Genomic DNA, 12,599 nt, shown 5'->3' on the forward strand with positions numbered 1-12,599 from the left:
TCTTGGTGCCTGTGCTATGAGATCCCTCATCCACTGTCCCAGATGTTTTTAACAGCTTTCTGAAATCAAGGAGAGGAACTGGGGAGATAGAAACTGTCATCACCATGCTGATTTCCCTGAATCTGAAATGAAGCAAAGGGAATGTTGAATTGGTGTCTCAGTTTGATAATGGTCTGGGTAAAGTTTAATCCTGTTACAGCAGACATCCTATGAGTAAATTCCCTAATTCAGAAAGGTTATACTCAATCAGTTCTGGGCAAAGTTGCCCCCAGTATATCCATTTTGTTTAGACCTCTTTTAAAGACCTCTGGCATAAAGTACCATTCACCAATTACAGCTGAGACTTTCCTGGAAAGACTGTGTCTGTCATACTTTTTTTATTAAACAGTAATGTCCTCTTTTGATTACTGCGGTATCTTACAAGTCTCCCTCCAAAAACAATTCAGAAGATTCAGATACTGCAGAATGCAGCAGCATATATTAAAAGCAATTCATTGGCTCAAGTCATCCATAAACGATTTGGGAATTCTAAAAAGTACCTCCTCCCCTAATTACCAAGGTAATACCACAATTTCATCTTGGTAAACATGGAGAAAGGCATTGTCTCATTCATTAAGATGAGACAATGCCTTTCTCCATGTTTACCAAGATGAAATTGTCACAACAAAGGACTGGACATTTTTAATAGTGACATTCCAGTTTGGAATTTTTTCTCAGGATGTTATGTCTGCACCAATTTTGCTGTTTTATGTATTGGGCATTTTTTTAAATGCAGGCATTATTAAAAATTTACTATCTTAGGTAAAGTAATAACTCAGCTTGTTATACAGAAATGCCATTTCAGAGCTGGATAAAAGTGAACAGAGTTTTGGCAAGTATAATCCAAAGAATACTGAGAATTCTAGAAACCCAAGCTATACATCCCATCCCCGTTATAGGTGGCTCGCTCATAAAATACACAAGATGATCCTCCTCCTCCTCCTCCTGTTTTCCTTCCCAAGTACTTATGTGAGATGTCTTTTTGTGATTTTTGAGATTTCTAATATATACAGTAGAACGAAATATTTTTAATTCTTGGGAGAACCCCTGGGGCAGCTTTCAGTACAGATGAATGCAGACTTTGTATGCTTGCTCAAAAAGTCTCAAGGAGAAGGAAGCCAGAAGAGAAGCAATGGTGCAGAATGAGGTCCTTCATCTGGAAATAGGGGGAAGCAACTGATCCACCCTGTGAAGACAGTTCACATGTTTCATTGTTAATTATAGCCTTTTCTAATGCTATTGCTACATGCAAGAGAAGAGAAGATCAGAAGTACTTGCTTCCCATATTAAAATAATCCCTATTCTCTATTAGCTCAAAGAAGCCAGAAGCAAACTCTGAAAGAACCAAGGTCCTCAGCTACTCACTTTTGTATGCAAAAAGGAGGACAGCAAGGGAAGGAATGCATGATCTATCCCAAAGTGCATCATGGCTTATGCATCCAAACTGGTCCAATATTTGTTTTACCTCTAATGTCTTTATTTAATAAATAAAGTACTTGGATTCATTAAGCTTGCATGTATATTTTGCAGGACATAACTACTGTTCCGTGAATAATGGAGGCTGTACTCATCTATGCCTGGCTACCCCAGGAGGCCGTTCTTGCCGATGCCCAGATAATACCCTTGGAGTGGATTGTATAGAAAGGAACTGAGAACTGTAGCCGCCACCTTGGGGAAATATACTGCCACAAAGTACACAGCAAGTTTTCTTAAGATAATGGAAAGATCCTTAAGATAATGATTGCTCTTTCCCTTGGAGCTGGAAGCACACCTGTAATCCAATATTGGCACTTCTCTCCAGCCATTTATTATACATTCCTTTATTAAACAAAACAAACAAAAGAACACAAAGCGTAACAACCACCTGTAACTGGGCCAGTTAAATAAAACCTCCTAAATCATTTATTGTATGAATTATAGTAGTGGGGTGTTAAAAAGCGTAAGAGAATCAGATATTAAACATCCATGTTTATTTAGCATGGAATCATATTTTGACCATTCCTGTATAATTTTTAACTAGTGCAGCTGAATGCTGGGCAGTAAAAACCCCGAGAAGGAATTTAATGAAATGACTTGAAACCCAAATGTAGGAGTTTATTTGTAATGACAATCAGCTGCCTAAGCCAAAGAGAACGTCATGTTTTTATGCCAAATATCTTAAGTACAATCACTATTCCACAAAACTCTTGAGAATACAAATAATATTGGATGCTCTATTAAGACAGATTAAAGCAGTGTGATGTTCAAAATGAATGGTTTCTCTGTACAATTGTCTTGATGTTATCTCTTCCCCAACTTTTTCCTGGATTTTCCAGAAGTTTATTGGCAAAGCAAAAGGATATATATGAGACATTGGCCATTTGTATAGGTCCAGTTCCTCTAGTTACAGTAGGAGAATAGCCTTTAGCAAACTAGGGCAGAATCACTTTGCTCTTTGGTATGGCCTTGTGGATGTCTGTATTGAACAGCAAAATGTGAGCGGTGGAAAAATGATTTTCAGATGAAAATTGTCGAATATTCTTTATTAATTTGTATATCTTTTTCTTCTAGTACAGGTAGTCCTTGTTTAGTGACTGCCTTGGATAGCGACTGTTCATGAATAGGATGGGAATAAATGTGAATAAAAAATTCATTTTCCAACCAATGTATACATTTATGACAACAAAAGCCTTTAGTGTGAAACTGATTAAAGTCTGGTCAGTTTCAGGCAGCAGCTGCCAGCAGGAGAAGAGGCTGAGCTTCTTAACTTGCAGTTAGCACTTTCTAGGGAAGGGCTGGGCTGCAGGGAAAAGCAGTTCAGGAAAAAAGAGCTTGTTTAAGCAATCTCTCTGCCCTGCAAGGAAGCAAAAAAAGTAAAAAAAATGGGTCAGGCACAGGGCACTGTACAAGAGAACTTTATCTGAATGAGATGGCAGATACTAGTGATCTTCGCAGTCTCTCTCTCAGTTGCATGTTCACTTAGCGATCATTTTGCTTTAACGACCAAGTCTTCGAAACCAATTGCCATCACTAAACAAGGACTACCTGTAGTCTCTTTTAGTTCCAATTTAGCTGTGCTTTTATTTTACATATGGCAAGAGCAATTGCTATTGTGAAACAACCCACTCGGTAAATGATTTATTTTCTTCACTCACTGTGTTTCTTCTGTAATTTCCTTGATATTAGTAAACAAGTGGTAGAGTTTCTGTGCCACTTGCTGGCATTCAAATTAACAAAGTAGAGTGTTATAACCCACAGTGTATGGGTTAATAAAAAAATATTTCCAAATGTTTTAGGAAGGTTTGCTTCTGTTGGTAAAGTATGTCTACAGCCCAACAAGCAAATCAGATTTGTCAAAATAGCTGTTGTAAAAGGCAGCAATTTATTTTTTTAAGAAAATAAAATATGTATCAGAATCATAGCTTACCAGACTTCCATGTGATGAAAGCAGAGCCAATATTAAATCTCTGCGATTATATTTTCATGTTATATTTATCATTAAAATATCAAATGCTATATTAAATGTTTAAATTTGATATAACTCTTGTATAACTTTAATACATTTAATTTTTTCTCCATTCGGTTAGAAATATCTGAAACTGTAAATCCAAACAACTGCTGAAACAAACCAAAGGTGCTTTTTAATAATTTGTAACCAGTGTTATTCCAAGTTCAGGTGACAAACAAAGTTTACACTGTACAGCTAATCAAAACACTGCCAATAAAATAATTTTTTGTAAAAAAAATGTTGTCCTTGAAGTATAACACTATGTCTGAATATTCTTTTTTATAAGAAAGTTTTAAATGTATTTTTTCAACTCATCTATTACTTTTGTTTCCCTGTAGCTGAGATTTCTGTCAGACAGTCCTGTAAATTACTACTAGTCCTATTTACAAACAGAAAGGAAACTTTCAACATGAGATTTATGTACTATGCTGTTGGAAAATGTCACCTGGCATATAAAATATTTGTTGCAGGGGCTGCTGGCAGCTAGCTCTTGTATAGTTTACCTTGCCATCAATTATAACAGATAGAGATGGATGGAAACAACAACAAAAAATTGCCCATTTTGAAACACAGAACAAGGGTTTTAAGATATAGTTGACAAAATGTGTAAACAGTCAAGCTGTAGAGAAACAACAATAAATATATCCCCCCTGCCCTTAGTTCTTTTTAAAGACCATGCCTACGGTTTTTGTGGACTCTGCAATGCTCTGTGAGCAGAACTGGCCTTATTATTAGGCATAATAAGGCAGATATCTCAGGCAGAAGATGCTGTGGTGTTGAATTAAAGAACTACCCATCAATTCCACATGGCTTTTCCTATGCCTTCTGAGCTAGGCTATTGGAGGGCAGTTTCTCAGAAACTCTTACAACTTTGCTCTTATAGATTGTGGTTGGGTAGGAAGAGCAGATATTTAAGCAATTCTACAAAAGGAAGGAAAGGTCTTAAATGTCCTGACTAATGGAGGATGCTTATCAAGCTTTATTGGTCATACTAAAACCTTACAGAGAAAACTCAGTTTCACCCCAATGCATTTGACATCAACTTGGCAGCATATAATGACAACTGATTATTAAATGATAAGAGGTAAAATTGTCCCTCAATAGAGTACACAGTAATACTTAACGGGTTCAGGTTTAATCTAGGATTGTATGTGGTGTATTTGAAGATAACCTGCCTTGTATCCAGAGTAGGGATGGGAAAACTAGATTATCAATATTCCTGTCTGCCTGGAACCTCCATTGCCATTACTTACCTTCTCCAAAAGCTCCTGCAGCAGATTGTACAATTTGTGTACAGCATGTGCACAAAAGAGAAAGGGGACTGGATTCAGCTCTAGTGTAATTTGCTGGCAAGACACAAAAGGGATTATTTTTGCTAGGAAGAATCCTCTTTTTTTATTAAATGACTATTATTTCAATTTATATGACCACCCATCTCACATTCATGACTCTGGATGGCCAACAATTAAAAAATCATAAAACATGTAACTAGAAAAACAACACAAACAGAATCAATAGCCAAGATCAAAACAGAACAGACCACCACCAACAAATGAAATAACCATTGCACAGGCTCTGCAACACATCTAGATCTCCAAGCCCCATGACAAAACCATGTCTTTCAGGCCTTGCAAAAGGCTGGCAGAATTGGGGCAAATCTAATCTCCAGGCAGATGATGTTCTAAAGGGCAGGTGCCATGACAAGCTCTCTTCTTTGGGTCCTGCCAGATGACATTCCCAAATTGATGGGACCCAGAGCATTCCCCTTCTACTAGACTTGATGGGATGGGTAGACATAACTGGAGAGAATCAAATAACCTGGCCCCATGCAATGAAAGGCTTTATAGGTCACAACCAAGGCCTTGAACTGCACATGGAAACAAACTGGCAACCAGGGCTTCCAATGGTGGACTGAGCAGCTTTGCCCGCAAGCTCTGCGGGCAGAACTGGCATCGTGGCAGTTTTTCTGGGCACAGGCTGCTTTTTCCTGCAACCCAGAGCATTTTTCCAGAGCAAGGAATCAGCCCATTCATCCTCCAGATGGCGAGTTGCAGCCAGGAGATCATGGACAGTGTGTGTGATCAACCGGTAAGACTTTGCCAGGAGGCTGGGATTGTATCATTTCCGAGCCGTATTGTAGCCCTTAAAGGGACAGTAAGTCCAGCCACCCCATTTCTTAAACACCCAATTTATTGCTTTTTTTCATGCTTTTGTACCCCAAGAGAGGCTTTTTACAGAAAGAAGCAGCTGTCTCTCTTGGTGCTTAATGTTATTTCTGGATTTAATTTTTAAATGTTTAAGTTTTGGCTTGTTTTCCCATATAAAGATTAAGGAGGACTGAGAATAAAGAATTGCCTTCCTGTTATTTTTGTATTGAATTTGAACAATTGAATATTTCCCTACACATTGGATTTGTTGTTTTGAATCTTCAGTCTTCTGGTCACTTTCCCTGGGATTGCTTGTTAATGTATTTTTCTTTGTGCCAGTTTCATTCTGAACTTTTTCCTGTTTCAATTTCATTTGGAGCTTTGTATTAACTCATTAACTCCTATCTGTGTGAGTCAATTATCTAGGGGGCACCATAATTTACTGCCTGAAAATGGAGGATTTCAAGGAGGCTTTTTCAGAGTCATGTTATGAGCCTGAGCAGAACTCCAAAGACTTTTTTTTTAAGAGTGTTGTCAACCTATTCTGCAGACTATTCAGGACTTTGGGCAAGAAATTATCTCCAAGCTGTGTCATCTGGCTGAAGACGTTTTGGAGGAAGATGAAAATTTTGATGAGGAGGAAGATTTTTTTACTGACAGTAAGACTGAAGTGATGCCAGGTGAAGACTACATTTTGGTACTGAAGGGGTTAAAGTGACAGTCTGGGCTGCAGATTACATGGAGAGTTGCAGATTACATGTGGGATTGTTATGGCTTTCTGGGAGATCAGACATTCTGAGATGTTATGGCTATATGAGAGAAAATATTTTTGTTGAGAAGTTTGAGTTTTTAAAGGGGGCAGTCAGGCTGTTTGATTTCCGCAAGAAAAATCTTTGCTTTAAATTTGATAAAATTCTTTAAAAACAACAACAAACAAACAAAGTGTTAACCAATGCAGCTCACAGAGCAGAGGTATAACATGTCCATCCAGGAGTACACATAACTGCCCATGTTGCTGCATTCTGTACCAGCTGTAGCTTCTGGATGCTCTTTGAGGGCAGCCCCATGTAAGGCCCATTGTAGTAGTCCATGTAAAGCCCTTCCTGCTTGTCTCCCACGTTTTTGAGACTCTTGCTCTCCTAGCTATTAACTTCGGTGAAAGGGTTGCTGCTGTTGCATATTCTTCTTCCTTATTTTCCACTTAGTTTTCCCTTTTATTTTTGTTCTAACTCCTTCATGTTTATTTTTTATATAGATACCCTGCATCTCTTTTGCAGGGAAGGCATTTCTCACTTTTATTTTGTTCCTATTTGTGTATTGCTCTTTGCTGATACTAGCATTCCAAAACAACTTGTAAACTTCTTACCTAGAGCCTTCTGTTTGCTGAGGCTTCATCACATCTGCCATTAGAGGGCACTCTGGTTCTAGAAATTAGAATGTCCTCTCATGTTTATAAGAAGAATGCTTTCTGTTCATTTTTCCTTCATGTTACTCTTCTTATATAATAATTTCTTGTCTTGTCTCACACTGGCCCCTTTCAGTGGTCTCTGCCATTGCTCAGCAATTAAGTATTGTCGTAAGATAGGGCTGGAAAGGATGAATGGTTCCAACACTGCCTTAGTAGTCCTGACAAAGAAAGTGGCTTAAAACATGCTTAACAATGTTGGCAAAATTGTCAAGTATCTCCCTTGGGAACAAAGTGGCTCATTTTTATTCTTTCTGTAGCTGTTCATAGACTTCCAGAGGATAATATAAAGATGATAGAATGACTACTTTGGCCAAGAAAGGGAAGAAAGAAAAATAGTCAAGAAGACAAAAGAGATTGGCTTATTTTTATGCATAACAGCACATATAAGTTACATTCACATGATACATATGATCTCTTAATCATTGTTAGTAGCCAACATCTTGTGTACAACCAGCCCATGATACAAGATGGTTGGACCTCTCATAGAGCAGCCATTTTTTTAGATCTCCCACCTCCTGCAAGGGAAGATGAGAAGCCCATAACTGTTGCACACAGCTCAGGAACACATGATGGCAAAGTATATAGAACCTCAATCCTTTGCACCATAGCAGAGGCTAGACAATTTGTAGGCCTGCACTGACTGCTGCCCAGGTCCCCCACTGTGGATGGACACCTTCAAGGCCCTGCTTCTCCCTGTTCATAGTTCTTTCTCTTTAAACCAGGCTTGGACTGGAAAAACCTTCCAACAGTGGACATCCATCAGGACAGTAGGTTATTTAAACAAGAGACCGAAAGAGGATACCTGGAAAGAGAAGGTACCACAGTTTTGGGAGCGGGGGGTGGGGGTGGGGGTGGGGGGCAGCCAGAGGTCCTTTTCTGAGACATTGATTCTAGAAACACTCAGTGATGCCAAGCCTTGAAATCTTCCCCAAGTCAGTTACAACCCTTGAATCTGGGTCCTCCCCACAAATATTTCAATAAATGAGTCATTTACAGTGCAATTCCATGCATCCCTATTCCAAAGAAAGTTCCTATTGAGTGTAATGATACTTACTTCCAGATAAATTGATGAAGAACAGTACAGGTAGTCCTCATTTAGCAACCACAAATTGGACTGGCAACTTGATTGTTAAGCAAAGCAGTTGCTAAGTGAAACTGCAACTATGCTTACACTCTTACTTCAGCTGTCCTTTGCTTTACAGATTTGTGAAGGTTGTGAATGCAGGCATTGGTTGCAACGTTACTTCTTCATCATCATCATAACTGCGAATGGTCGCTGTATGAGGCAGTCGCTAAACAAGTACTACCTGTAATCATAATCATTCACAGTAGAAACAAGGCTGCAAAATGGCTGTATTGTTATGAATGAATATCTTTATTATGGTCTTTGGCCAGCCTTTACAATGAAAGAAAATAGTTTAATCCAACAATTCATTGTCAGGAAATAGGAAAACAATAAAACAGTGAAACAATATATCTAATTAAAAGTTTTGCGGAATTGTATAACTTGATAAAAATATTTGGCCACTTGGTGTGTGAGTGTAGAGTCAGCATCCCTCAAAAAGGAATAAACGTAAAATCTGCCAGTATGACCCTCAAATTTAGAGATGCTTGGAGAGATCAGAGCACTTCTTGGGGCATCATAAAAAGGACACTTTATGAACATGTGGGCAAGAGTTTCTACCTCCCTGGATCCACAAGGGCAAAGTCTCTGTGAATAAGGAGTCCCATGAAATCTTCCTGCCAGCAGTGCTGAAGGGAAGGCATCAAAGCAGGCTCTGGAAAAGGCCCATCTATATTTGCTTAAGGTTAGATTGTACAGATACCCTGCAGTAGAGGGTTTGCAGCTATCTCAAATTTGACAATAGAATTTAGGCTGCACTGTAATGCAAAAGCAGTCTCTGTTGGTCTCTTCTCTTGCTTCTTTAAACTGCCAATAGAACCTATTCTAACATTTGTCATATGTGATTATTATGCTGCCATGTTAACAAAAAAGTGAAGTATTAAATAAGTCAAAAAGGGTTAATCCATCAAGATTATGAAAGTCAACTAAATAGGCCACACTTAAAAAAAAAAGAGAAAGGACTATAAATATTGTGCCAGCCCATCTGTTATACTGCCTTGCTTTGCTGAGAGATCACATCCCTGTATGCGTCATTGCAGAGGAAAGCCAGGAAGATCATTTGGAAAATATAATAGAGTGTATTCTATGTAGAGTGTAAAGTTCATACAAAAATAGAACAGCATATAGTGCAATATGAAACCAATTGAAAAAGCAAAACAAAACAAATGTTTGCTGTCTTCAGTTTTCTTTGCCAATCTGCATACTATACAGGAAGGAAGTGATGTACAGAAGTAATATATTGTTAACGTTGCTGCCAAATACCTGCAATAATTCTCTTTGGAACTCAGTAGCATCCTAAGAAATCTAGGACTTTACAGTGTAAAATTCCTTAAGTGTAGTCACAGCAACCTACAGTAAATGAGATGAAGAACCACTGCTATCTAATCATACATAGAGACATAAGGCATAATGCAGAATTGAATCCTGGGTTTTGTTCTCTTGCCTCTATCTCTCAGAAGACTGGTAGCCACCATTTCCTCAGGTGGTTATGGCCCTCTTTCAATAACACAAATGTGGTATCTGTCAGCACTTGATCATTCGAGCATTCACACAATCACAGTCAGGAGGCTGGGATTCCTTTAACTGTTTTAATGAAGCGAAATGAATGGTACAGAAGGCAAGCTGTGAATAAAGATTTCCTGTTCAAACCTAACTTAAAACTACATTCCCTTAGTTAGTCCCCCTTCCCATGAAACCATGTCACCCCCCCTCCCATCCAGATGGTATTCCTGGCATATCTCAACCCCGTGTCCTTGATGTCTTCCATAGCCATAATAAACCACTTCACACTCCAACTTCACACCCCCTCCCATCTGGTGACACAGATTCCATTCCTTGGAGAACAAAATGATGGTAGATGCTCTGATAAGGGTTTTTGTAAAACCTTTGATCAGGGGGATCTGACAGTATCTGTCAGCAACACCATAAAGCAGCTGCACCCTTTCCCAGTAGCTGTGGAGGGTAGCCAACTAATCCTAGGAAAAGAGGCAGCTTTTAATTTAATTTTCTTTTGGGGGCCTGATTCTGAAGCACTGCACAGTTCTAGTACTTTTTTCTCAAGCCAGCATTATCCCCACAATTTCAAGATGTAACAAACTGTCATCTGTGGTCTGGGAGATAAAGCCGGGTGACCCGTTATTGGCATACTTGAGATGTTCCACCTTTATGTTGTTTCATAAGGTTGCTTATATTATGAGCTAGATGAGGATCACCCAGTGGCTAGCAGCGAAATTATTTCATATCTGCATGAAATCATGCCAGTGGGATATCCAGGGACTCTGAGGCACCTTATAGCTTATGAAGAACCTTATGACTCAACAAGTGAATCATTAGCTATTGTTCTTATGAGTTGACTCTTTTAACTGTTGATCAGAAATTCCTCAAGATGACTAACAAAAACTTCAGGTTTGCAGGGGGAAAAAACCCTGCTCTTTCTGCATTTTTGGCATGTGAAAGAATGTGTGAGAACATAACACAACGGGTGAGAACATAACACACTCCCACACAATGTTGTAATATTCTACATTAAACTTAGGATTGGAATTGGAATTTCCAGTTTTTCAGGAAACACTGTAAGAATAAAGATCATTGGTTATACTTTTTAGTTTAAACTATTTGTTTTCTTTCAATCTCTTGTAGAAAATCCTGTTTCTAAAAAAGAAGAAGAAAGTACTTGGAAGCTTTCCTATGATTTCAGGGTGTTTTGGATGAGGCCAACATGAAGAAACAAAAACCATTCCATCACAATAAAGCAGACCATTGAAAACAGATGACACACCTAAACTCTTTTTTCTGTGACCAAACCAGGGCCTAATTTCAATGGGCTTGGCTTGGCTTGGCTTGGCTTGGCATGGCATGGCTTGGCATGGCATGGCATGGCATGGCATGGCATGGCATGGCATGTTGAGAGTTATAGACAGGGCCAGGATCCACTTTAGGATGGGATTTCAGGAGCTTTAATGGTTAAATTGCTGCCTTAAATTTCTGCAAGGCCTAAGGCACCTGTACTGTGTTGCCCCCAATTAGAATTTCTGTAGTCAGGATGCAAAAATCTGAGTGACCACCAGATACAGAGATACAGAAAACTCTAACACAGATCCAAATATGGCAATCTTACTCTTAATTCCCCAACTACAAAAACGAAGCCAAATGTAGTTAGTTATTTGTCTCTGCTACTCATTCAATAACTTTTGTTCAATTCTTATTGGAATCATTTGAAATAAAAAACCTGATTCTTGGGAGAATATTCATTTTCACTTTCATATTCTTCATAACCAGGACAAGTTTAACTTTTTCTGTCTTACAATCTGTCATCATATTTTTTCAAAACTTGTAAATAGTTGTTCTTGGCTAAATCTTTACTGTATTTTGTTAAGTAGATTCCTAAGTATGTACTTAATTGACTTAACAGCAATATTGTTATATTATCATTAGTCTTGTTATTAATATTGCTGATCTACATCTACATTTTCAACAGTTTAAAGACTGTGCAGAAAACACCACCATGTTGCTTAGAAAAGCTCTATCATTCAAGAAGCTTTTCTAAGTAATGTGGTGGTGTTTTCAGCACAATCTCTGCACTGTTGAGAATTCTGAGAGTTCCAGCCCAACACATCTGGAGCATGCCTACTGGACAAGGCTGCCATAGAAGCATCATGTTAAACGTGACTGGGCAAGTGTCAGAGTAGTTTTTAACCACTGCCTGATATTTCACTAGTCATCAATCTGCCCAGCTCATATCTCCCCATAAAAATACCGCTTTTTAAAAACTGTGATTTATATGAGCCAACACAGGCATGCATTTGTGAGGTATCATAGGATAGGCTCCAGATAGAGCATAAACAAAGTTATTTAGGCTTATCAGGGAAAGAGGCATGAAAAGAACGAATTAAGTTGGGAGCTCGGACATGGTGACTGTTCACCCATTCGCTGTCACTTTTAGGGAAGTGTTTCCACTGAATGAGGTACTGAAGGTGACCTCTGTGTCATCAGGAGTCCAAGATTTCCCGAATTTCAAAATGTTGCTCGCCATCAATCATGACTGGGTTAGGAGGAGGGAAAACAGGATGCCATCAATCCGAGGAGTGGAAAGGTTTAAGAAGGCTGCAATGGAAAACGGTGAATACGTTGTGTATCTTTGGGTAGTTGTAGCTGTACTGTAACAGGATTTATGACTCTGGTAATAGGAAAGGGTCCGATGAATTTAGGGCCCAACTTCTTAGAAGGTTGAATTGATTTAAGGTATTTAGTTGAGAGATAAACTTTTTGCCCTACAGAAAGGTCCCATTCTGGGGTGCGTTTGCAATCCGCAAATTTTTGTAAGTATCTTTAGCA

General features: G+C 38.7%; 1 protein-coding gene across 1 annotated transcript in view; it reads left to right on the forward strand.

Annotated features, from left to right (window-relative positions):
• NID1 (nidogen 1) overlaps nucleotides 1-3,783 on the forward strand; it is a 63,431-nt gene extending 59,648 nt beyond the window's left edge. The window contains exon 20 of the mRNA XM_063306529.1: nucleotides 1,570-3,783. Within this exon, the coding sequence (XP_063162599.1) occupies nucleotides 1,570-1,691 (122 nt within the window). The 3' untranslated portion in view covers nucleotides 1,692-3,783. The remainder of the gene's footprint in view (nucleotides 1-1,569) is intronic.
• The last annotated feature ends 8,816 nt before the right edge of the window (nucleotides 3,784-12,599 follow it).

The sequence above is a fragment of the Candoia aspera genome, chromosome 1 (genome assembly GCF_035149785.1).
Source record: "Candoia aspera isolate rCanAsp1 chromosome 1, rCanAsp1.hap2, whole genome shotgun sequence".
NCBI lineage: Eukaryota > Metazoa > Chordata > Lepidosauria > Squamata > Boidae > Candoia > Candoia aspera.